This window comes from Octopus sinensis, linkage group LG6 (genome assembly GCF_006345805.1).
Source record: "Octopus sinensis linkage group LG6, ASM634580v1, whole genome shotgun sequence".
Lineage (NCBI taxonomy): Eukaryota > Metazoa > Mollusca > Cephalopoda > Octopoda > Octopodidae > Octopus > Octopus sinensis.
This window is the reverse complement of record NC_043002.1, coordinates 33,103,085-33,129,365: the sequence shown is the minus strand read 5'-3', so window position 1 is coordinate 33,129,365 and position 26,281 is coordinate 33,103,085. Positions and strand designations below refer to the sequence as shown.

Here is a 26,281-nt window from a genome sequence, read left to right as displayed (position 1 = left end):
GTTTTATTTATCTATTTATCTATACATGGATATATATATATATATATATATATATATATGTTTTTATATTTATTTATTTAATCATCTATTTTTGTTTATCTAGCACTTACTAATCTATAATTAATTTAATTTATAATTTTATAATTAATGAACTTATATCTAAATTAATAGTAACTTCTGTTTACTTTTTGTGTATGTATATATACGTCTTTGGATGGGCGGACATATATTTTAATTTATGATTTAGAGGATGTGAGTTGAGGTGTCGGGGTGTGTGAAAATGTGTATATGGACGTATGTATGTTTTTGTATATATAGGTATGATCGTGGGTGGATGTATGGATGTATGTTTTTATTACACATAAGAGCACGCAGGTGCATATTTGGATATGTATATATGTATATGCGAATATGTATTCATGGGTGGATATAAATATAGGTTTTAGTTGTACGTATGAGTGCACAGATATATATTTTAAAATATATATATGTATGTGCGAATGTTCCCTAACACAGTATATGTGAGTGTACTAATATTTATGTGTATATGTGCATGTGCGTGTGAGTGTGTGTGTGAGTGTGAGTGTTAGTGTTAGACACTGCTGCCTGTACTGATTTGTCTATAAGCCATGCGATGACAGACATGCACTCTGCATTTCAGTGAAAGTGTGGCGATGTGTAGGGGTGTATTCATGTGTGCGTGAGTTTCTGTGTGGATGTGTGGGTTTAGGGTTAGATGTGGATGTGTATGTTTTGCTTGTGCGGTGTGGTAGAGGTCGGGCGGCTCTCAATGGACCAACCATGAGGAAGATAATGATAATTTTAAATTCAAATCCAATAGTGTATTTATGTCATAAGGAAAATTACTAACTGGAACCTGGACATACTTATGTGCCAATCTGGATCCTAATGTAAGCGTTATTAATAATATGAATGATAATAATGGTAACATTTATTGTATTGACAACGATAATGATGCTAACTTCAATGACACTTTATAAATTAGTATGAAGTAATATAATGTACTATTGCCTATGTATATTTGCATCTAGGTACTAATATGTGTATGTTTATTATCACAATATTAAGTCGAAAAACTGAGACGTTGAATCTGGAACATATATATGTTTACTAATTTATATTATTTATTTATATCATTATGTATATGTATAGGAGTGTGAGTATATGCACTCATATGTATATGTATATGTTGTATTATGGGTATGTACCCACACCCATGTGGATATATATGTAGACTGATTTATATTACATAATCTCCGAAGAGGCCTTATGATATTTTTGTAAATGTCTCATTTATATCTATATATTGACCTACCATAAAATACTAATATTGGTAAAATGAGACATACTTATCTACATGGCCGAAACAGCTGTAAGATGTAATCTATACTTATATTTATATTCTCTTTTATATATATTCTACTTATTATACATCATTACTCTTTTATGTACACTTTTTTATGTACACTACTGTATGTACATTGATTTGTTCTGCTTTTTATATGTAACCCTACAGTCTCTTATGTGGTAGTTTAATAAAGTATGTGATTGAGTATTATCGTGTAATTGATATTTGATTTAGATGTATTTCTCCATTTTCTTACATATATATACTTATATATACATATCTTTGTGTGTATGCACATATACACACACAGGCATGAAATAAATGGTATGTTTTTTTTTAACAATATTATACTCTTGGAATAGAAACTTTATTTACAACTTCTGTAAAGTGTCCACCTCCTTTCATCTTTCCTCAAAGTGTTCTGCATTTGTTTTCTTTTATACCACATTTCAGATAGTTTGACAGAGTGAAAGATTAGTTGTAAATCTTCTGTGCACAGTATAGGCGTAGGAGAGACTGTGTGGTAAGTAGCTTACTTACAAACCATATGGTTCTGGGTTCAGTCCCACTGCATGGCCCCTTGGGCAAGTGTCTTCTACTATAGCTTCGGGCTGACTAAAGCCTTGTGAGTGAATTTGGTAGACGGAAACTGAAAGGAGCCCGTTGTATATATGTATGTGTGTGAATGTATATATTCATATATATATATATATATTTAATAGCATAACTTAGTTATTTTTTAAAATTGATAATCGCTAGTTATTCCCATTGATAATTATATTTATAGTATTTATAGTATTTATTCGATACTATATTACTACGAATTGATTATTTCTATAATTATCTTACATAAGATTTCCGAAAGTTTGTTTAAGTTTGTTCATTTGTATTTTGAAATTAGCTATTTCATCTTTAAATATGAAAAATTAATTTATTAGGATATTATTATATGTGCATATATATTTATTTATAGAGATTATTTTAGATCTTAATTATAATATTTATATACATTTATATATTTTCATTGATAATTTATATATATTAGTCATTTTTAAATATTTATGTAATTAGATATAGACTAATACCGATATTAGACAATTGGTGGGTTTCCTACCTTATAAATTAAAATTAATATTTAACATTATAGTCGATTTTGATATAATCATAATTGTTAAGTTTTATGTTTCTAGTTTGATAATAGAGTTCATTATAAGTAAAATTATTATATTATTTATATCTTAAAAATATTGTTTAAATATTTCTGATTATATTTTATATTTTAGATATTTCAATTAACCTGAAGATTGACTGTAACCATAACTCGAATTATTACGAATTGTACAGCCATGAAACGATCGTAGTGTTTTACTCTTTATCTTTTATTAAACTTTTAATACTTTTGATATATATTTAAAATAATATAAATTAATAATTTTATGTATTGGCTTATGTTTTTCATTGTTTGATTTGCTTAATAGTGGTTTTATCCCTAATTTGATATAATATAATATAATATATTTATACTATAAAATTGGATTTAATCCTAAATCTGATTTTTCCCTGTTAGTTTGGATTTATTCCCTAATATTTTATTATTAATATATATATATATATCATCATCATCATCATCATCATCATCATTTAACGTCCGCTTTCCATGCTAGCATGGGTTGGACGGTTCAACTGGGGTCTGGGGAGCCCGAAAGCTGCACCAGTCCAGTCAGATCTGGCAGTGTTTCTACAGCTGGATGCCCTTCCTAACGCCAACCACTCCGAGAGTGTAGTGGGTGATTTTATGTGCCACCGACACAGGTGCCAGACGAGGCTGGCAAACGGCCACGCTCGGATGGTGTTTTTTATGTGCCACCGACACAGGTGCCAGATGAGGCTGGCAAACGGCCATGATCGGATGGTGCTTGTTACGTGCCCACAGCACGGAGGCCAGTCGATGCGGTACTGGCTACGGCCACGTTCGGATGGTTTTCTTGTGTGCCACGTGCCACCGGCACTGGTACCACAAAGATACAAATTCCATTGATGTTCATCTATTTTGATTTGTTTTGATTTTCACTTGCCTCAACAGGTCTTCACAAGTGTCACAAGAAGGAAGGTATGCACAGGTGGACTGACTACGTCCCAGGTAGGGGCCATGGGTTATGGCCTGACTAGTCTTGCCGGGTCTTCGGATGGTGTTTTTTATGTGCCACCGACACAGGTGCTAGATGAGGCTGGCGAACGGCCACGATCGGATGGTGTTTGTCATGTGCCCACCGCACTGACTACAGCACTGATGGATTTCTTGTGTGCCACAGGCACTGGTACCACAAGATACAAATTCCATTGATGTTCATCTATTTTGTCTATTTTGATTTGATTTGATTTATATATATATATATATATTTTTTTTTACTTGTTTCAGTCATTTGACTGCGGCCATGCTAGAGCACCGCCTTTAATCGAGCAACTCGACCCCGGGACTTATTCTTTTGTAAGCCCAGTACTTATTCTATCGGTCTCTTTTGCTGAACCGCTAAGTAACGAGGACATAAACACACCAGCATCGGTTGTCAAGCAATGCTAGGGAGACACACACAAATACACACATGCATATATATATATATACATATATACGACGGGCTTCTTTCAGTTTCTGTCTACCAAATCCACTCACAAGGCTTTGGTCGGCCCGAGGCTATAGTAGAAGACACTTGCCTAAGGTGCCACGCAGTGGGACTGAACCCAGAACCATGTGGTTGGTAAACAAGCTAATTACCACACAGCCACTCCTGTATGTGTGTGTATATATATATATGTATGTGTGTGTATATGTTTGTGTGTCCGTGTTTGCCCCCCCCAATATCACTTGATGACCAATGCTGGTGTGTTTATGTCCCCGTAACTTAGAGGTTCAGCAAAAGAGACCAATAGAATAAGTACTAGGCTTACAAAGAATAAGTCCTGGGGTCGATTTCCTTGACTAAAGGCAGTGCTCCAGCATGGCCACAGACTGAAACAAGTAAAAGAGTAAAGAGTAAAAGAGTAAGGGAACCATTTGGCTTTTTGGCTAAACCCTAAGTACTACACCTGTACTAATCAGCTTAATGTCTGGCACATTCCTAAAACTAAAAATGTGGGAACTCACACAACCTTTGCTAGGCTTGAATGTCCAATAAGGGAATCTCTGAGTGATTGCTAGACTTCCAAGAATAACCAAATATCTCTCAAACAACCATCACCCCATCAAAAGAAGGTCACATTGCATAATGAAGTGGTAGCTATGCTATTTACCATGTCATTATTCACCATTATGTATAAAAGTTGTAATAGTTATTGTTAGAATGTCTTTGATCATAAATCTAAATAAACATAATTGATCTGAGACTAAAATTACTTTCAATGTAACACTATATTTGTATATACAAGCGTAATGGTTGTATGCCAGTAAGGAGTCGTTACCAGCAGCGCCTTACTGGCACTCATGCCTGTGCTAGTAGGGTACCATGAGCACCATTCGAACGTTCTCGTTGCCAGAGCAGCCAACTAGCTTCCGTACCCTTGGCACGTAAAAGGGCACCATTCAAGTGTGATCGTTACCAACGTCGCTTCACTGGCATGTGTAAAAAGATTCGAGCGAGGTCATTGCCAGTACCGCTTGACTGGCCCCTGTGCCGGTGGCACGTAAAAAACACCCACTACACTCTCGGGGTGGTTGGCATTAGGAAGGGCATCCAGCTGTAGAAACTCTGCCAGATCAAGATTGGAGCCTGGTGCAGCCATCAGGCTCGCCAGCCCTCAGTCAAAATCGTCCAACCCATGCTAGCATGGAAAGCGGACGTTAAATGATGATGATGAAGATGATGAATGGTTAACTAGATATGGTTACATTTAACTTAAATATTGGCATAGTTGTCTGTCTACACAAAAGGCGGCACAATTTAGTGTACTACACACTTCAGATTGTCTTTGTTACTGGTTATATGAACAGTTGGCAGTATGGGAATGTTGTCTGAAACAGACTGATCTCCTGTCTATGAGGAAAGGGATCTAGATAGAACAGGACATAAAAGAATGTGATCTAGATAGAAGAGGGTGTAAAGAAGTGTCTGAGCAACAGATATATCACTACATTAATAACAATTCACAAACCGCTGAGTTATTGTCAGGGTACCCATTGTCCTATTAACTCACCCATACATCTCCCTTGCATTTCTTTGTTCATTTGTTTCATGATCATGTTAGCATGGGTTGGGTAAATGCATATTATCAAGGCAATGTTTTACAGCTGAGTGCTCTTCTTGTCACTAGCATTTACCTGTATTGCAAGTAAGAGATTTTATATTCCACTTGTCTCTGGAAACAATCCACACACATACATATATATATGCATACATGTATGTGTGTGTGTGTGTTTTGGTTTATGTATTCATATATATTCATAATAAGCAGAGAAAATGTAATTGGTAAATTTAAGCTTTATACAATATACATGCATAGGCACAGGAGTGGCTGTGTGGTAAGAAGCTTGCTTCAAAATCACATGGTTCCAGGTTCAGTCCCACTGCATGGTATCTTGGGCAAGTGTCTTCTGCTATAGCTTCGGGCCAATCAAAGCTGTCTGAGTGGATTTGGTAGACAGAAACTGAAAGGAGCCCGTCATATATAGGCGCAGGAGTGGCTGTGTGGTAAGTAGCTTGTTTACTAATCACATGCTTCCGGGTTCAGTCCCACTGCATGGCATCTTCTACTATAGCCTCAGGCCCACCAAAGCCTTGTGAGTGGATTTGGTAGATGGAAACTGAAAGAAGCCTGTCGTATATATGTATATATATATATATATGTGTGTGTGTGTATGTTTGTGTGTCTGTGTTTGTCCACCTAGCATTGCTTGACAACCGATGCTGGTGTGTTTATGTCCCCGTTACTTAGCGGTTCGGCAAAAGAGACCGATAGAATAAGTACTGGGCTTACAAAAGAATAAGTCCCGGTGTCGAGTTGCTCGATTAAAGGTGGTGCTCCAGCATGGCCGGAGTCAAATGACTGAAACAAGTAAAAGAGAAAAAGAGAAATATATATATATATAATCAAAACAAAAATGGAACAGGAATGTAACAAGCAACAACAAAACATTCGGACAGGAACAAACAAGGACAGGTCATTCGGAGCTTTCAGTCATCAGTTGCGAAGCAGATTGTCTGTGCAGTTTCGGTTGGTTACACTCGAGACTGCTCTATTCTGGTTGGCCCCAAGAAAACCTAAGCTAAAAGCACTAGATTCTTTGGAAGAAAACAAGTGAATGTATACAAAAGCAAGGATGGAAAAAAAAACCGGAGAAATGTTACACAAATACAAATACAAACAACAGGACATTAACAACAGGTGTCTTTCGACTATATACATATATATATGTATATATGTATGTATTTGTGGATCTGAGTTTGTCCCCACCCCCATCATAACTGATGTTGGTGTGTTTATGTCCCCATAACTTAGTGGTTTGGCTAAAGACATAGATAGAATAAGTACCAGGCTTGCAAAGAATAAGTCCTGGCATTGATTTGTTCAACTAAAGGTGATGATCCAGCATGGTTGCAGTCAAATGAATGAAACAAGTAAAAGAATAAATGTAAAAAAAAGAATGCATTTCTATAAGTCAGTTGTCATTATTACATAATTGGCTCTAGGGTTTTCAGAAAATCAACCAACTACCTCGTACATTACAAATACGATCTGGAAGTGGAACAGTAAAAATATGTAAGAATTTTGTCAAGTTTAAAATGTGACATTATTTTTGTTATTTATATCCCAAAGATGGAGCTTGTATCTTTGTTAAAAATTAGCTCTTTCCTCAGAGGAATAATTTAGACAATCAAAAACAAGAGAACATGCAAACATACATACGTATGTACATGTATAAATACATACACACACACACATATATCATCATCATCATTTAACGTCCGTTTTCCGCGCTAGCACGGGTTGGACGGTTTCGACCGGGGTCTGGGGAGCTCGGGACTGCCCCAGGCTCCAGTCTAGTCTGGCAGTGTTTCTACAGCTGGATGCCCTTCCTAACGCCAACCACTCCGCGAGTGTAGTGGGTGTTTTTTACGTGCCACCTGCACAGGTGCCAGAGGGGTCTGGCATCGGCCACGTTCGGATGGTGCTTTTTATGTGGGGGGGGGGGAAATATAGGGGAGCACCAGTGGGGAGGGGTGGTTCAGAGAAATGATGACAGGTTCTAGGCAAGTAGAACGTAGGATATAATAGAGGGGTAATGCATGGTCAAATAGCGTATTGAAGAGGGGGGTTCGAAGAGTAGACACCTATAATGGTGGTGGGAGAAGCGACATCCGGTATAGATGGAGCAAAAATAAGAGATATCCGGTATTGGTGGTGGGGTGGGCAAGGGCGGGTGCACGGGAATATGACGGCTGGCTTAAAAAGGCTCTTAGCAAAGGAAGAGGGGGGATGGCAACAACGTAAAAGAGGGAGAGAGAGAAGGGAAATAGTGAACCCCGCGAAAATGGGCCCCATTGAAAAAACCCCTGTATGGAGAAATAATATCAATACAAGCGAAGCTGAAAATAGTAATATAATAATAATAATAATAATAATAATAATAATAATAATAATAATAATAATATAAGCAAATTTTCGACCGAGGATCAAGGGACAATACTAATACTACAATATAGTAATAATAATAATAATAAACAGCTCAACCACACATTAGATTAGAAAGACTCTCTTATCTTGGGAACATTTCGTTCTTCGGCCTGACACGGGAATATGACGGGCTGGCTTAAATGCTCTTAGCAAAGGAAGAGGGGGTGGCAGACAACGTAAAAGAGGGAGAGAGAGAAGGGAAATAGTGGAACCCCGCGAAAATGGGCCGCCATTGAAAAAACCCCTGTATGGAGAAATAATATGCAATACAAGGCGAAGCTGAAAATAGTAATAATAATAATAATAATAATAATAATAATAATAATAATAATAAGCAAATATATATATACATAAATAAATGCACCCTTTTAAAGCCTAGCCAGGCTCACGGGCCCGGTTTCCCGGTTTCTATAGCGTATGTGTTCCCCAGCTGGATGGCACGCCAGTCCATCACAGTGTTACTCATTTTTGCCAGCTGAGTGGACTGGAGCAAGGTGAAATGAAGTGTTTTGCTCAAGAACACAACATGTCGCCCAGTCCAGGAATCAAAACCACAATCTTACGATCATGATGTTGACACCCTAACCACTAATTCACGTGCCCCCACATATATATACATACATACATATAAAGAGATATGATATAAAGTCTCCCACCTAGGCACAAACTTGGGGGACAGCGATAAAATGAACCAAGATCACATAGACGTATCTATAGATTGCAAGCTTTTCAACGATTCCTTCTTCATCATAATACAAGAAACATTCCAGAATTGTTAAGCAAAGTTGACGATTTTTATTTCTTTTAGTTGTTTCACTATTTTTCGAATTAAGGTTATGCAAGAAAACAAGGACTATACATTTATCGAGGTTAATACTGATAATATCAGGAGTATGTATGTAATAGCATTGTCTCTAAGGAAGTGAAATTTTATCTATAGCTTTTTGAGGAACCTCTCAGGGTTATTGGATACAGCTGGAGCAATTAGCATTTGCTTAAGAAAGCCTGAGCCTTATAGGATTACAAGGAAATGGACTATTTTTTGGTGTTATTGTTTAGTATCAGAGTCACCCTTTTCCAGCAGATCTGTGATCAAATTCCAATCAGATGGTCATATCATGGTACAAGCTAAGAGAACTTATTCTCTCTATCAACTCTTGTGCACCAGAGTTCAGTCTTGACCATAAGACTTCTCTTCACTCTTCTTCATTCTACATCAAGAACCCATTTGCCATCACCTTCAACAACATCCACTCCAAAGCAGCTGACACCACTCTTCATTATTCCCCAACAGTCAGAAGCAAGTGTAGTCCACAAGCAATTGCGACACTGCACAACAAACCTGCACTGACCCCATGCAAATATCTTCCAATGGAGCCATGACAGTCTTCTTTTCTTCAACAGTATAAATACACAAGAGCATCGGTGAGACAACACTGAACAGAATCTCATCTAAAAAGGTTTTCCCTAATCAATAATTCTTACACTCATTCCATTACTTTTGTAAATTGGCCCATCACTTTGATATCTCTGTACTAGCTTCTTTCTAAAGCATCTTTGATTTTGTAGTTGTTGTTTATAATACACCACCTGTTCTTAATTGGTTTTCTACACAAGAGATTAACTTGAGTCTTATTTTTTCTGACTTCATAACCATAATAACTGTTACCACATAGCTATGTGGGTATTCTTCAAATAGATCCTCTTCAACCACACATTTTCCACATTCAAAAACCTCTTACAGTAATATCTCCAGGCCTATTTCTTTATTAAGTTATGGAAAGTGCTACTGTCATTCCAAACTCCATTTTACTAAACAAAACATCTTAGTTCACTCTGACACTGCTTTACAATCCAGAATATCACATGCCTCTGATCCTCTTAGTGCCAAATACTGGCAAATCTATCAGGCCATTAAGAATGAAATGTCTGATGTTGAACTGAAAGTTATACTTTATCTCAACAAAAAGCAATGCAGTTAATCAAAGCACACAACTAAATCATCAACACAATTTTGCCATTTTATTGGTAGCTTATTTATGCTGTCAGTGAAAAATCCTGGAGAACAAGAGGTGATGAAATCACGAAAGGCTGTTTTTGCATCTGCTTCAGATTTAAAGTTTTTACCTTGCAAAAGGTTGTCTAATGTCTGGAAAACATGATAGTCAGTTGGTGCAATGTCTGGTGAATATGGTAAACGACAGAGTACTTCCAAGTTCAGTTCCTGTAACTTGAATAGTGTTCTTTGTGCAACATGTTAACGAACATTGTCTTGCAAGAGAATTAGCCTGTCTCTATTTCAGTCATCATTTCATCCAATTGGTTGATGTACACATCCACTGTAATTGACTTACCAGGTTTCATGAATCTGTAGTGGATGGCATCAGTGCTGGACCACCAAATAGACACCGTTAGCTGTTTTGGTGAATATTCTTTTTCGGATTGTGTTTTTGGCACTTTGTCTCTATCCAACCGCTGTACAGAATGCTTGCTATTGTTAATTAGAATCCATTCTTCATCACATGTAACAATATTATGCAAAAATGGTTCACTTTTATGCCATGACAGCAAAGAACAGCAAGTTTTAAGATGACATATCATTTAATGCTTGTTCAGTTCTTGTGGTACCCACTTGTCCAGCTTCTTTATCTTGCCAGTTTGTTTCAGATGGTCCAATACAGTTGGAATTGAAACATGAAACCTTTCTGCTAACTCATGCATAGTTTGAGATGTATCTGCTTCCACAACAGTTTCCAGCTCATTATTATCCACCTTGGTCTCAGGTCTACCATGGGGTTGATTTTCAAAAGTAAAGTCATTAGACTGGAACTTCTCAAGCCCTTGACATACAGTGCACTCATTTGCCATATCTGCACCAAACACTTCATTGAGGTTTCGAGCTGTCTTGGATGCATTGATTCCACGATGGAACTCATATTCATAAACAACATGAATTTTTTATCTATTCATGGGTTTGCAAAAATTGATTTCCCAGAGAAAACTCACAATATAATTAAACACCAAGAACTGCATTTCGAAAAGTGATGATGTAAATCTTCAATGCTACAAAACAAAGAATTGTTAGGATAAAACATAAGAGTTAATGACTGTCAAACTTCGTATATAAGAAAATTGAACATTCCACCTCTAATGACCTGATACTTTCAGCTTCTTTTCATGTTCTAAACACGTTTAGCCTCTCTTCAAGCAACATAATACTGTTCTTTGCTGCTTCTTTCCAGGTCTATCTTTTAGCTTTTATGGTTCTCCATGGTGGTATTCTACCATATATTACTGTTCATCTAGCCGATGTTTGGCTCTATTAACAGATTTGGTCTGTAATTTTGGTTTGAAGAAGTTGTCAGCTGTTCTCTAAGTTGTAAGTCTCAATTCCATTCCCCTTTTCATCATTCATGTTATTTAGAATTACCCTGAACAAACATTTAGCAGATTCTATACCTTCCTTCTCCAGAATGATTTTTGTCTTAGTTTGATAACTCTTATTCTGACATTACTAAACAGTAGCATATGTTGGGTGGTACATTCACAAAAATCAATAAAATTAAAATATCAAAACATTCTGTCTTGTAGAGCAAAAAATTCTCTTTCAAATAACAAAACATTTTGCCAATGCATTTTATTTCTGTGTGCATTAAAAAAAATGCTTATAAATTATTCCTTAACGCAACAACACAAGTGTGTATGAATTACAGAGCACAACTGAGGTAAGAGAAAAACTGAATTTAATGGGAATTAGGTGCAGTTTATTGGTATGAGCATTTGATGCATATGAGGGAGCACAGTTGTATAAAGTCATGTTATGAGACTGAGTAAGACAAACTAGTGAAGACTGGTCCAAAGTTGTTAAACTTCAAGAAAGAAATGACAAAGGACTGTACTGACCTGAAGATATAGGAGAAGACTTGTTTGCCTTGCCAGGCATAGCAATACTGACCTTAAAATAATGTTATGTATATTGTACATATAGCATAATTTTAAAGTCAGTAGATTACATATGTACAGGCAGGCATGTACGACTAGGCATATATATGCATATCTGCTTACTAACTCATCTAGATCATTGACTTCTTTGATAACCTCATACCTTTCTAACACCCATATTACTCGCTTCTCTATTTCTTGCCCCTCCCATCACACGTCTCTGCCACTCATCTTTCTGTTGCCCATACAACTGTCACACACTTCCCTTTCACCCATGCCTTAATCTCTCTTGCTTTCTGCATCCATGCTCCTATTACTCATCTTTCACTAACTCCCTCCACATATATACCACCAGCACAATATTATGCTCTTGGCATGACTAACAATGGTAATGGTTTCCTCTTTTCAGATTACCACACATTGCACAATCTTCCTCTTGCTTTGTTGCTGGTCTTGTCATATATAGCACTCTGTTACCTTTGCCTTTTGTGCATACCCATCACTCATCTCGTGATTCACGATGTACCATGCTTTGGTGTGACTGAGGATGGTGCCTTATATTTCTATATTTCAGGGCTATTATCTCTTCTTCAGGGACATGTGCTCCCATTCTTTTACTGGTTTCAGTCATTTGACTGTGGCCATGCTGGAGCACTGCCTTAAAGGGTTTTAGTCAAAGAAATCAACCCCAGGACTTACACTTTGTAAGTCTAGTGCTTGTTTTATTGGTTTCTTTTGCTGAACCACTAAGTTATGGGGACATAAACACACCAGCATCATTTGTTAAGTGATGGCAGGCAGACACACACACACATATATAAATGAAAGAAAAAGAAAATGGAGATTGGGAAGTTAATAATTGCTTAATATTCACAACAAATCAATCATCATCTCTTACAGCTGTTTCAATTAATACTCAGTGAATTAATCAAATTCTAAATTCATATGCCCTGAGCTTAATATCTCAGAGGGAAAAAAAATATACCTTTGGATGTTTTATATATGTGTTTATGGATTTACCATAGCAGACTGAATGATCTTGTTTATTTTTTTTGTATTTCTATGTGTTCGGGCAAGGGGTTTGCAGATTGGTTGGAGATAAGATAGGTAATGAACCAGTATTTCCTTGGATGACACCATTCCTTCATGAGGCTAACATAACCTCTAATTGAATATATATATATATTTGTTTTCATCTAGTTTCAACTCAAGAGCTGTGGCCATGCATTATATATATATATATATATACACCGTAACTCTTCGAGTATAATACGCAGGGGATTTTTAGGGGGCTGTACCTCTGAAAAACCTAAACCTTGCGTATAATACGCACCCCTTCTCTAACTTAAGTCAAGGAGGGCTATATTGTAAAATTGTATACGGTAACGTCCTTTATTATTGCCTTCTTTATCTTTGGTATCTGTTTAATTTCATCTTTATTTCTTCTCCATAACCTGACATTGCTTTCGTCAACATCAAATTTACTTCCGGCGGCCCTATTACCATGCTCTTCAGCATATGATATAACTTCATGTTTAAACATAGCTGAATAAGATCTATGTGGCATTTTATGGGCATGTAATGTATAAAATGTTTTATTGGAGATTAATGTACAGGTTTAAGTCCCGCTTATAAAAAACCCTAGTAAAGACCCACAGTAGTTCAAACATTTAATACTGGTATTTAATTAAGTTCTATTGTTTCCCACGGTAATGATGCAGACTGCCAATACAAACAGCAGGATGAACTATTTAGCACTAAACTATTAAGCACAATTCGTGCATAATTAAGCCAGCAGCACCAAGTCGAACAAACGCTTCCGCGCATGCGTAATACAATAATGGTGATGTTCTCAATTGTTAAATGGGAATGTAAATATGTTTGCAAATTGTTTTTGTTACATGTTATTCTGTGTTCTGAATACTTTTATTTCAATAAATGCTGCTTACTGCAAGTTATGGATGATTCTTTTCTGACTTCGTTGCTTTCAGGCTTAGCTTAAGGTATTTTTGTGCCCAACATCACAAAATACATTTGAATAAACATTGCCGGACAGCAAATAGAGACTCGGACATTGCTTAGAAAGTATTTTTCATTTTTAACCTCATATATAGTATGCACTAGGGATTTTGACCATTAAATTTTAGGGAAGAAAATGTGGATTATACTCAAGGATTTACGGTATATATATATATATATAATATATATATATATATATATATATACATATACATATATATATATATATATATATATATATATATATAGAAATTCGGGGTGAGTACTTGATAATTATAAGCACCTGTGTATACCGTTTGGTGGTGTAGGTGGTGGAGTAAATTGATCAAAATAAAATAAAAACATGATGCGAAGGATTCAACGGTACATATGTTTCGGGCCTTTATTAGACAGATTTATAACAATGCATAATGTATGTCTGTGGCCCTCTTCAGCCGCGCACAACAGCTTCCACAAGGACATGTGTTACATCAAAAGTTCTTGGTTGGGGATGCAAATCCTCTCATTCACGTACGACATAATGCGGCAGCAGCATAGAGTTGAAGCGTCCATCTCTTTCTTCTCTCAATGTAGAATGAGGAAAATTGGATGTTGAGGTAATGTAAATAAATATACATATATAGAGGTGAAGATGGAGGGGCGAGAGTTCGGGACGAGGGATAAAAAATGTATAAAAAGTGTAAGTATAGAATAATATAAAAATGTAGAGGATAAAGGGTTGTAAGGAGATGTAAAGGGGGTATAAAGAAATATAAGTAAAAATAGAAATAGAATAAAGTAAAAAAACCTGATAAAACATGATAAAAGTGTAAAAGAATGTAAAGATAAGGGATGTATAGAGGTTATGGACCAAGCATGTGGTCAGGAGATTGATAAAATTTAGTTGTAGAATTGTCAGTACATCAACAGTTTCGTCTGGGACTTAATGCGTTGTAAATCAGAGCTGATGAGCATTTATATATATGTATGTACTAGAAGTCCATTAATTCAAGGAACCAGATTAAATGCTCATCAGCTCTGATTTACAACGCATTAAGTCCCAGACGAAACTGTTGATGTACTGACAATCTACAACTAAATTTTATCAATCTCCTGACCACCATGCTTGGTCCATAACCTCTATACATCCCTTATCTTTACATTCTTTTACACTTTTATCATGTTTTTATCAGGTTTTTTTTACTTTTATTTCTATTTCTATTTTTACTTTATATTTCTTTATACCCCCTTTACATCTCCTTACAACCCTTTATCCTCTACATTTTTATATTATTCTACACTTACACATTTTATACATTTTTTATCCCTCGTCCGAACTCTCGCCCCTCCATCTTCACCTCTATATATGTATTATTTATTTACATTACCTCAACATCCAATTTTCCTCATTCTACATTGAGAGAAGAAAGAGATGGACGCTTCAACTCTATGCTGCTGCCGCATTATGTCGTACGTGAATGAGAGGATTTGCATCCCCAACCAAGAACTTTTGATTAACACATGTCCTTGTGGAAGCTGTTGTGCGCGGCTGAAGAAGGCCACAGACATACATTATGCATTGTTATAAATCTGTCTAATAAAGGCCCGAAACATATGTACCGCTGAATCCTTCGATCATCAATGTTATTATATTATATATTTATATTATATGATCAATATATATATATATATATATATATATATATATATATATATATATATATATATATATATATATATATATATATATATATATATATATATATGGGGCGCAATGGCCCAGTGGTTAGGGGAGCGGTCGTAGGATCGCGGTTTCGATTCCCAGACCGGGCGTTGTGAGTGTTTATTGAGGCAATAACACCTAAAAAGCTCCACGAGGCTCCGGCAGAGGGTGGTGATCCCTGCTGTACTCTTTCACCACACTTTCTCCTACTCTTTCTTCTGTTGGCCTGCGGGGTGGCGTCATTCAAAGGCTAAAACAATGCGAACGCATTGTGACTAGCGATGTGTAACAACATCTGATGGTCTGGTTGGTCACGTGATCACGTGATATATATATATATACACACACAAAATTTATAATAATTTATGACAAAATGTCAAGGTATGATAAGTACCTGTTAAAATCTTCCAAAACCACTCATCACTCACTAAATGTAAACACGTACGGAGAATACAAATAAGATAATAGACATTTGGCCACTTTATCATTATTTTTATAGATAATAACTTGCTTGAGTTTTTAAAATTTATACTTGCTCACTAACGTTTGGTTGAAAGTTGCAGGGGCCTTCAGTTGAACATCCTGCACGGAGAGGTAAATATGTTTTTTGAAATAGCTTATATAGTAAGTCAGGCTGATGAGCCTTAAGTGTTGGTTTAACACAGAAGGTGAAATCAATGACTATGATTTTATTTGTATTTACAAATAGGAAGACTGTTTTGGAGAAATATGTTTGCTATATTCTCTGTGTGTGTTTATATTTAGTGAGAGATAAGTGGTTTTGGAAGATTTTAACTCCTCTTTCAAACCAACAGGAACTTATCGTACTTTGACTTTTTATAAATTTTCCTTATTTGAATAATATTTGCTGGCCACTTTATCATTATTTTTATAGATAATGATAACTTGTTTTAATTTTTTAAATATATATATATATATACATATCTATATATAACAGGCTTCCTTCAGTTTCTGCCCATCAAATCCACTCACAAGGCTTTGGTTGGCCTGAGGCTATAGTAGAAGACACTTGCCCAAGGTGCCACACAATAGGACTGAACCTGGAACCATGTGCTTGGGAAGCAAACTTCTTACCACACAGTCACATCACATATACACCATAAAAAGTCAAGAGGCATGAGAAGTGAATATATTTATTCAACCACTTGATATCTGTAGGATTACAACTGTTTTGTATTGGTGTAACCACGATGTTCTGGTGATCTGAAGAGCGAGCCTTCTATATCTGCATTGACTTGTTAATGTACAATTGTACTGCACAACATGTAGCATGCATATTGGTGCAGACATAGGATAATTTATTATACACTGAAATTATTACATTATGAAAGCTGTGAAATAGTTGAAATGCTATGTGGTTCATCATCATCATTTAACGTCCGCTTTACATGCTAGCATGGGTTGGATGATTTGACTGAGGGCTGGCGAACTAGATGGCTGCACAAGGCTCCAATCTTGATTTGGAAGAGTTTCTACAGCTAGATGCCCTTACCTAATGCCAACCACTCCGAGAGTGTAGTGGGTGCTTTTTACGTGCCACTGGCATGGAGGCCAGTCAGGCGGTACTGGCAATGACCACTTCTCATACTTACTGATGTTTTATAGTATATATACTCTTCCTGAAACAATTTCATCAACAGGATCTTTTGGATTTTAGCTGTGTAGAACTCTGCCATATATTTCATATATTTCTCCATATTAGATTACTATATGATATGATAGCCTGGTCCACTAAAAGAGCTTATGATTGCCACAAGATTCTATGGATCCATCTGTTGCACTACAAATTTATATATGTGTGTGTATATATATATATAAACACAGAGACGCAGCATGGAATTTTGGTACCGAACAGGTTGCAGTCTCAAAGCGACAAAAATATTTTGACAAATTAAATTTAAATGTTGAAGTGAATTTAATGGTTTTTGTTTGTTTTTAAATGGCTTATAAACACCTTCCATGCTACAACTGTTTTTGTTTCAGCACACAATCTCAGATCAGGTCACATGCTATGCAAGTACATATCTGTAATATATATATATATATATATATATATATATACACATAATCATCATCAGCGCTTAATGTCTGCCTTCCATGGTGGCTTTGGTGTATGATACTTGAACAGGCATATTTATGAAATACACTATTTATCTTAAGGAAATCTTTCAGGATCTGTTTATGCATTATATGTATTAAAAAAAAAAAAGGTTGCTGGACAGCAAGAAAGTAAGAAAATTATGGAAAAAACGTGAAGAAGGTTGGTGCTAAAACTGGAACAAGAACAAAAAAAAAGAGAAACGAAATTGAGGTCTAAGATCCTCATCCTCCCTAGGTTGATTACACTGACCCCAGTGCTCAACTGGTACTTAATTTATCAACACTGAAAGGATGAGAGACAATGTCAACCTTGGCAGAATTTGAACTCAGACCATAAAAATGGACAAAATGCTGCTAAGCATTATGTCTGGTGTGCTTTTGATTCTGACAGCTTGTTGCCTTTATATATATATAAAGGCAATTGTCTTCTACTATAGCCTCAGGCCAACCAAATTGACTGGGATTTCAAATTTTACTAAAAGGTTGTGTTCTAAGTCAACTCTACTTTCAGTTTAGTTAACACGTCATAAATTTTCCCTGACATTCTTAAACCGGCTTAAAATAATAAACATGTTCCTGCCACACACACACATACATGCATGCATGCTTGTACATGCATGCATGTATATGCACATGTCATAGCTGATATAAATTGTAGGTTGTTTGGTTGATTCCTCCAGTCATAGTATATACTGTATAGAGAAAAGAGCAGAGATAGTAAAAGAAAGTTACTGGAAGAGTTAATATAAGGGGTGCAGGATGAGTGCATATACCAGGCTTGGTGGCACACAATGTGTAAAAAAACTTCTACACACACAGTGAAAGAGAAAGAATCATAAAGACAGAGGAGGAGGAGAAAGCAGGGAGGGAGTAAATTACAATATCTATGGGAGGAGTTATGCAAATGAAAATTTGGTTTATTTAATTGTAAACAATAATAAATATTTTTCTATTGAAAATATGCATTCATTTCGTCAATCTGTATAAGCAATAAGATATCTAATAAAAGTTTAATTTAGAATTATTATATGTATGTATGAATGAATATTTTCTGATATTACCCAAAATGGAAAAGTATACTTCCTGTGTATGATGGGTAACACACTAAGCTCTGATGAAGCTATAAGATGATACACAAGCATTCAGCCTATGAGTGCATTGCATCTTAAAGCAGAAACATCTCTAAGCTAATGATGTTTATTACATTTGTTATTTACGTAAATTATTGCACTCTACTTGACTGACACTTCCTTCCGAAGCATATATGCATATTGAGCTCTAACTACAGGTTGTTGATTTCCTATGCCTGTCATCTCTTATGTCCCTGCCGTAAGGCTTCACTTTCACACACGCCAGGTTAATTTAATTTGTCCTTAGTCGAAAGACACCTGTTGTAAATGTCCTGTTGTTTGTATTTGTATTTGTGTACCATTTCTCTTTTTTTTCTTTTCGTCTTTGTTTTCGTATATATATTCGCTGCTTTCTTCCAAAGAATCTAGTGTTCTTAACTTAGATTTTCCTTTGGGCTGGCCAGATTGGAGCAGTCTCGAGTATAACCAGCCAAAACTGCAAAGATAATCTGGAACTCAATTGAAGAAAGAAAACTCCGAATGACCTGTCCTTGTTTTTTCTTGTCCCTCTTTTGTATCATCTAACTGCCTGGATGTTTTGCATTCTTGTCCCATTTTTTGTATTCTTTTACATACATACATACATACATACATAATACATACATACATACATACTGTTGGTACACGATTTCACTATATGGTCGATTATTTTTGTTTTAACTTTACATCAAATCAATAGGTCCATGAAATTTCGAGTACATTAAAAATATTCGTTATTTCACATACCATCACCATTAATGTGTATTGAAAAACAAGTGACTTGAAACAACTACTGTCTCTGTGTTAGGCATAAAAACAGCTATTTAGAAGGGATGCGGTTAGTCAATAATATAGACTCATGGCGTTTTATGTTATCGACCTCAGAGGGACGAAAGTCAAAGATGACACCGGCACAATTTGAATTCGGAACGTAAAGAACTGTAAAAGAATTCCTAAAAGCACATTTTCGGTCGCTCTAACTATTCTGCCAGTTCTCCGCCTTAAGGTGACATGAAATAGTAATAATCATTATCGTTAGTTTCACTTTCCGTTTCTATTGTTTACTTTACTTCTCTAGCATCCCAATTTTACAATTCCTTTCCATCATATACGTATATATGATAATCGAATTATTATCCTCCTCATTTCAATACATTACATTTAAAATTTTGTTAGAGTATTTTGTTTCGTGTTAATAAATAACATCATTAAAAACACATCTCTCGATTTGTTATTATTTATTGATTTACACGGTGACTTGTGAAACCTATCCCCTGTATAAACCGAGGGACAACTGTGTGTGTGTGTGCGCACGTACATGTATGATCGCTTGTATTTATGTGTATATATAATATAATATAATATATATATATATATAATATATATATATATATAGAATGTATGTATGTATGTATGTATTATACGAAGCGACCTGTGTCGATGGTGTCTGTTATTACCAGTTGGAATAGCTAATAACGTAAGGTAATAATAAATATATCCACTATTTCGTCCCATTATGGCTAGAATCAAGTGGCTCTTCTCCCCACAAAATCCAGCAACTACCATACTAATTTCGCCTTTGTTTATATCTGTGTATAAACATTTAATATGCAAACACATTTGTGAGTCTGTATAACACACACACACATATATATATATATATGTGTGTGTGTGTATGAATATGTGATATTTAATTATCATAAGAAAAAAACGTATACGATTTGTGTATTGAACAGTCTTACACTTCAAAGTCACTAGAAAAATACACGCACATAAACATTCGCGTGAATGTATGCATAAGCATTTTTCTTTTCTTCCTAGCATACATTGGAATCTCCTACCGAATAGATCGAAGACCAGTGCATCTTCGAATTACAATAATGCACCACCACCACACACACACGCGCGCGCCATCGCACTTGGCATACGGGATGGATTGTTGACCGAAATCCAGATAAGAATACAAAATACTTTCATATACGTTCTTTATATTTAAGGAAAAATATCCGAAACCCCTCTCTCTCTCTCTCTCTCTCTCTCTCTCTCTCTCCACACACTCACACAAACATATATCTATGTATGTATATTAAATCAATGCACGAGCAGAGCAAAGCATGTTGCATAATTTCCTCGGCACAAAATGAAGGGTAAATTTATAAAGTAAGTTTAATATTTAGCTGGTTGCTTTCATTCCCACCCATTTTCTGTAATTAAATCTAGATCACAACAACGACCTGCGATGCTGTGAGAAGGAAAATCTAAGATTTAAATACAACAGCAGCAGGAAGCCAACAAGTGAGCCTGTATGTGGTGATCTAATCTGCTAGAAATAGCAACCAAATATAGCATAAATCAGACGACTGTCTTAATTAAAAAATAAGTGTATTTAGTCTTTAATACAATTGATATTTGAATAACAGACGTGATGGTCATGGTTGGAATATCTTTGATCAAAGATTTGCTCGGTAGTTAAACAACAATAATAGGAGCATCAATATAGTTGCTGCTGTTGTTGTTGATGATGATGCTGATGATACAGCTGTTGATAACGATGCGGTGATGCTGATCATGAAGATGATGATGATGATCATCATCATCACCATCATCATCAGAATTATCAAGATCCTCCTCTTCATCAACATCACTATCATCATCATCAACAACAACAACAGTAGCAGCTGTATCCGATATCAAAGACTAAATGGAGCAGACGGTAATTTTTTTTTTTGTTTTTTTTTTTGAGCAAACACCACAAACAAAAACAGTGTGACTAAAGAAATCCATGCAGGAAAGAGACATGCTTCTCTTACCAAAATATGTACATGACATTTTTTTCTTCTCTTCCTCTTCGTCATCATGTCGTCTGCAATGTACCAACAGAGTCAGACCGACGGAGAATATGTAGAGAATAATGAATAAGGAGACTCGAATAGAAGCCATGATTATTATTGATCTAGCAACGGGACCCGTATGTTGCACACGGTGTTTCACAAAATAATGGCTCTCGTGAAATAATTACACATAATTGTACCAGGGTATCAGTATTTCTATTTTATTTTTACTTTTTCTCTCTCTCTTTTAATGATCCTTGACTAAAGCATATTAATACTAACTAAACCATTATTTTATCTATCTCCCTCAACAACTTGTTTTTTAATATATTATAATGTTATTGATTTAAAAAGGGATACGTTACTTATAAACGGTGTTTGATGAAATAATGTCCCTGTTAAAGTAAAAGACATGTACCGGGTAGTATTATTTTGATAGTAGACGTTGCTGTCATGGTTCGATGATCAAGATCAACATGATCAAAATTAACAGTATATGGCTATATTAGATCAAGGAGCGTCGATGTAGTTGCTTAATCTGCTAGAAACAACAGGTAAATCTCACGCGAATCATAAGTGTGATGGTCATGACTGAAAGGCATTTGATGATAAGTATATTGTACACAGCGAGCTGGCAGAAACGTTAGCACGCCGGGCGAAATGCGTAGCCACATTTCGTCTGCGGCTACGTTCTGAGTTCGAATTCCGCCGAGGTCGACTTTGCCTTTCATCCTTTCGGGGTCGATAAATTAAGTACCAGTTACACAATGGGGTCGATGTAATCGACTTAATCCGTTTGTCTGTCCTTGTTTAGCCCCTCTGTGTGTAGCCCCTTGTGGACAATAAAGAAATAAGAAATGCCAAAGGGACGAAGCAGCACAACTGTGGATCATGAGCTGAAGTGTGTTCGTTGGTGAAGTGCAACTCAACTAAGTGACTCTTCTCTAGATGAAATCTAGGATTTCTTTGTTAGTAGTAACAGTAGTAGTAGTAGCAGTAGTAGTAGTAGTAGTAGTAGTAGTAGTAGTAGTAGTAGTAGCAGCAGCAGCAGCATCGTTGTTCCAGAAAGGCTTCACTAGAGTCTCAGCAGTTGTTGGGAGCTGAGATATCCTCTGGCCCTAATCGAGAGGACTGGTCTTTGGTATGCGGTCCTAGCTATGTTAATGATGTTCTTTCGGTAGGGGAGACCCTCGTTGATGGTGAAATCCAACATTTAAAGCGACTGTGAAGGTTCTAGTTGAGTGCAACCTATGTTTAGAAGGATTGTAGTACAATTTTTTTTATATAAATATCGCTTGATTGTTTTTTACTATTCCGTTGTTAAAAACACAGTTGGCATGGCCTACCAGAGGATTCTCTCAATTTCTCTCGTTATAAAATTAATGTACATTTGACGTGTTAATGTCTAAGATTATGGACGATAGCTGATTAAAGAAAGATAGAGATAATTGAAGGGTCGTGTCTTCAACATACTAATGAACGGTGTTGGATGTGACGGATAGTAGGTCATTGATATATAGTAGAAAGAAAGTGGGCGACAAAATTGAACCCTTGGGAACACTTTGCTGATTGTGAGTGAGGAAGAAAGAGCTACAATAATGCACAGTGCGATCTGATAGGAAGCTACATCAAAGCGATGAGAGATAAGCGGAGTCTATAGGCGGTAAGTTTTGATAGGTGATTTGCAAACCAGACACGGTCGAAAGCTTTACAGGAGTTTAGAGAAACCAAACTGTTTTCCCTGAACTTCTCTGAAGTTAGAACCTACTGGTGAATGACATAAGAAAGTAGGCCTTCAATGGAAATGACTGTGCGGAAGCCGTACTGATGGTCACTGAGAAGAGAAATTCAAGGTGCTGGACAACATTATCATTAATGGCTTTCTTCATTACCTTGGGGTGGTTAAATGTACGAGCAATGGAAATATACATTTTTTACATTATTTACGTTATTTACGTTTGACGGATATTTGACCTCATCTTGTTTGTTGTTAACACAACGTTTCGGCTGATATGCTCTCCAGCATTAATCAGGTGTCTTTAGGAAATTTCGAACCTATGTTCTCATTCCTAACGTATTTTTCGATGTAATTATTATTATTATTATTATTATTATTATTATTATTATTATTATTATTATTATTATTATTATTATTATTCAGGTCACTGCCACGAATCGAACTCAGAACCTTGGGGTTAGTAGCCCGCGCTCTTAACAACTACGGGCATATGGTGTAATGGTTAGGAGCACGGGCTACTAACCCCAAGATTCCGAGTTCGATTCCAGGCAGTGACCCGAATAATAATAATAAAAATAATAATAATAATAATAATAACAACAACAACAACAACATCGAAAAATACCTTAGGAATGAGAACCCAGGTTCGAAATTTCCCCAAAACACCTGATGACGGCTGGAGGGTATATCAGCCGAAACGTTGTGTAAACAACAAACAAGATGAGGACAAATATCCGTCAAATGTAAATAATGTAAAAAATGTACATAATTCCTCATCTCTTAAATATAGAACTGTAATGGAAATATAGCTCGCTGGTTTGAAGGGATTAACTTTCCAAATGTCAGGGTATATCCCCGAAGAGAGTGAAAGATTAAAAAGTTTGGTGAATGCATTTGTAGGTTCAGGTGCTCTTTACTTAAATATAATGGTATGGTTGTTTTTAGGGCTGGTGGTTTTGTTTTTGAAGCAACTGGAGGCATTTGGCACGTGTGGTATGTGTGAGCTGGATGAGAAATCCATTGGAATAGAAGAGAGAAAATTGATGAAGAGTGGCTAAGAATATGTAATGTGCAACTTGATGCAATGCAGGTAGCGAAGGTGGAGGTTTTCAACACGAGAGCTCAGCATATTGAGTCATCGTTGCTTAGAGGAGGAAAAGATAACTCGGCAAATTTGTTGCATAACCTTTTGGCAAGAGAGCAAGAGGATCTGTTGTAGTTTATGAGGTAGGAAACCTTGAAGGCAACGCGATGCACGAAGGCATCCTTTGCAAACCGGATAGGGGTCATATAAGAGTTACGTTGCATTGTGTCTCGCACTCAGTTTGGGGAAAATGAGTAAGAGTCTTCAGGTGTTGTAGAGCTTATTTTTTGTTTCCTGAATAGCTGCAGCACAATTGCGAATAAACCAATTGGAGGGTATGAGATGTACCTTTTTTGTGGGTCCGAAAGCATGGTTTTTGCATAGCTATTTTTGAATGGTCCGGAGAGAACATTTGCTGTCAGGGATAAGTAGCATAAAACCGGCGGACTCTGGCCAGTCGGCTGACTTAAAGTGCAATAAAGTTCGAGTGGGTAGGGATGTTATGAAGCACGTGGTTGTGTGTTGAACCGTTTAACAATGCAATAGTCGATAACTCGATAAATATAGGGAAAGAAGACTTACACATTGGGACAACTGTTTCGTCTTACACGAAAAAATTTATGTTCTTCCGTGTATCTTGAGAAAGAATATTCTTGGTATAGATTCGTGAGTTATTAGACTAATGGAAGTCCACAGCATCCAACAAGCACGTAATATACGAAATATTTAACTTTAGCAACGAGAAATAATTATGCATCTAGGATAATATAAATATAATGATTGTTTAGATAGTATACCGTGAATTATCTTTCATCAGTCGATGTTATTATTTACTATTTTTCTCGGATGCCAACTTTATCTTTTAATATTTTGAATTTATTCTCCTTTTCTTTTGCATGCTCTTTATCTCTCATTTTCAATTTTTTACTCATCTCTCTCCTCTCTCTCTCTTATTCAGCCAGCCTATTTTCTTTATTCTCTGTATCTATGCACACAGACAGACAGATAGATAGACTCACACACATACACACACACACAGGTATATAAATAATACGTAAAGGCAGAAAGAAGGAGAGAGGGAGAGAAAGTACATTTTAAATGAGTAGGCGCAATATGAATAGTTAAGAAGTTTGTTTCAAAGTCATGAGGTCCCAGCTTCAATTTCACTGTGTGACATCATGGGCAGGTGACATTTTCTATTGTCTCTTGCGGATACTGCCTTGTGGGTGGAATATAGTAGATGAAAACTGTGTGGAAACCTGTCTGTTGTATTTTACCACTAATTTTATCACGCACTATGCCACGCTAATTCTGTCGGAGAATTAAACTAAGGATACAAGTACCTGTCGAAAGCTATTTCACTTACACACTCATTCAAAGACCCTTCATCGAAGAACTAAAAACCCATGGTACGAAATTCTGATTGAAATCCATTCACGTTTCATGCTCTCACGATCTCCAGGTGAGAATTGTTACAACTCGCTGTGGACATTTATTTATATTCGTTGGTGTGTATGTGATCTCTTATTCGTTTCTGTTGACTTAATTTTTCTTGTCTATTTGTTGATTTTGTGTGTTTTGGTTGGCTGTTCTTTTTTTTAGCAGGTTGTTTACTGGTATTTTTATTATTATTAAGTTTGTAGCTTAGTGGTGTGTTTAGGTGCTTTGTTATTTTCATCTTTCTCGAAATTATTGGGAAA

The 26,281-nt window shown here is 36.1% G+C and overlaps 1 protein-coding gene across 5 annotated transcripts in view; it reads right to left on the bottom strand.

The window, feature by feature from the left end:
- The window catches only part of LOC115212873, a 66,456-nt gene extending 44,439 nt beyond the window's left edge, over nucleotides 1-22,017 (bottom strand). For 3 of the 5 annotated variants that reach the window (XR_004999624.1, XR_004999622.1, XR_004999623.1), the window contains exon 1: nucleotides 21,739-22,011. Coding sequence is in view for 2 of the 5 variants with exons in the window: in XM_036503810.1 (XP_036359703.1) it covers nucleotides 21,739-21,868 (130 nt within the window). In the remaining 3 variants the exon portion in view is untranslated. Of the gene's footprint in view, nucleotides 1-21,738 lie in introns of all 5 variants that reach the window. The other 2 variants (XM_036503810.1, XM_029781663.2) reach the window with 2 other exon arrangements.
- Between the last annotated feature and the right edge of the window lie 4,264 nt (nucleotides 22,018-26,281).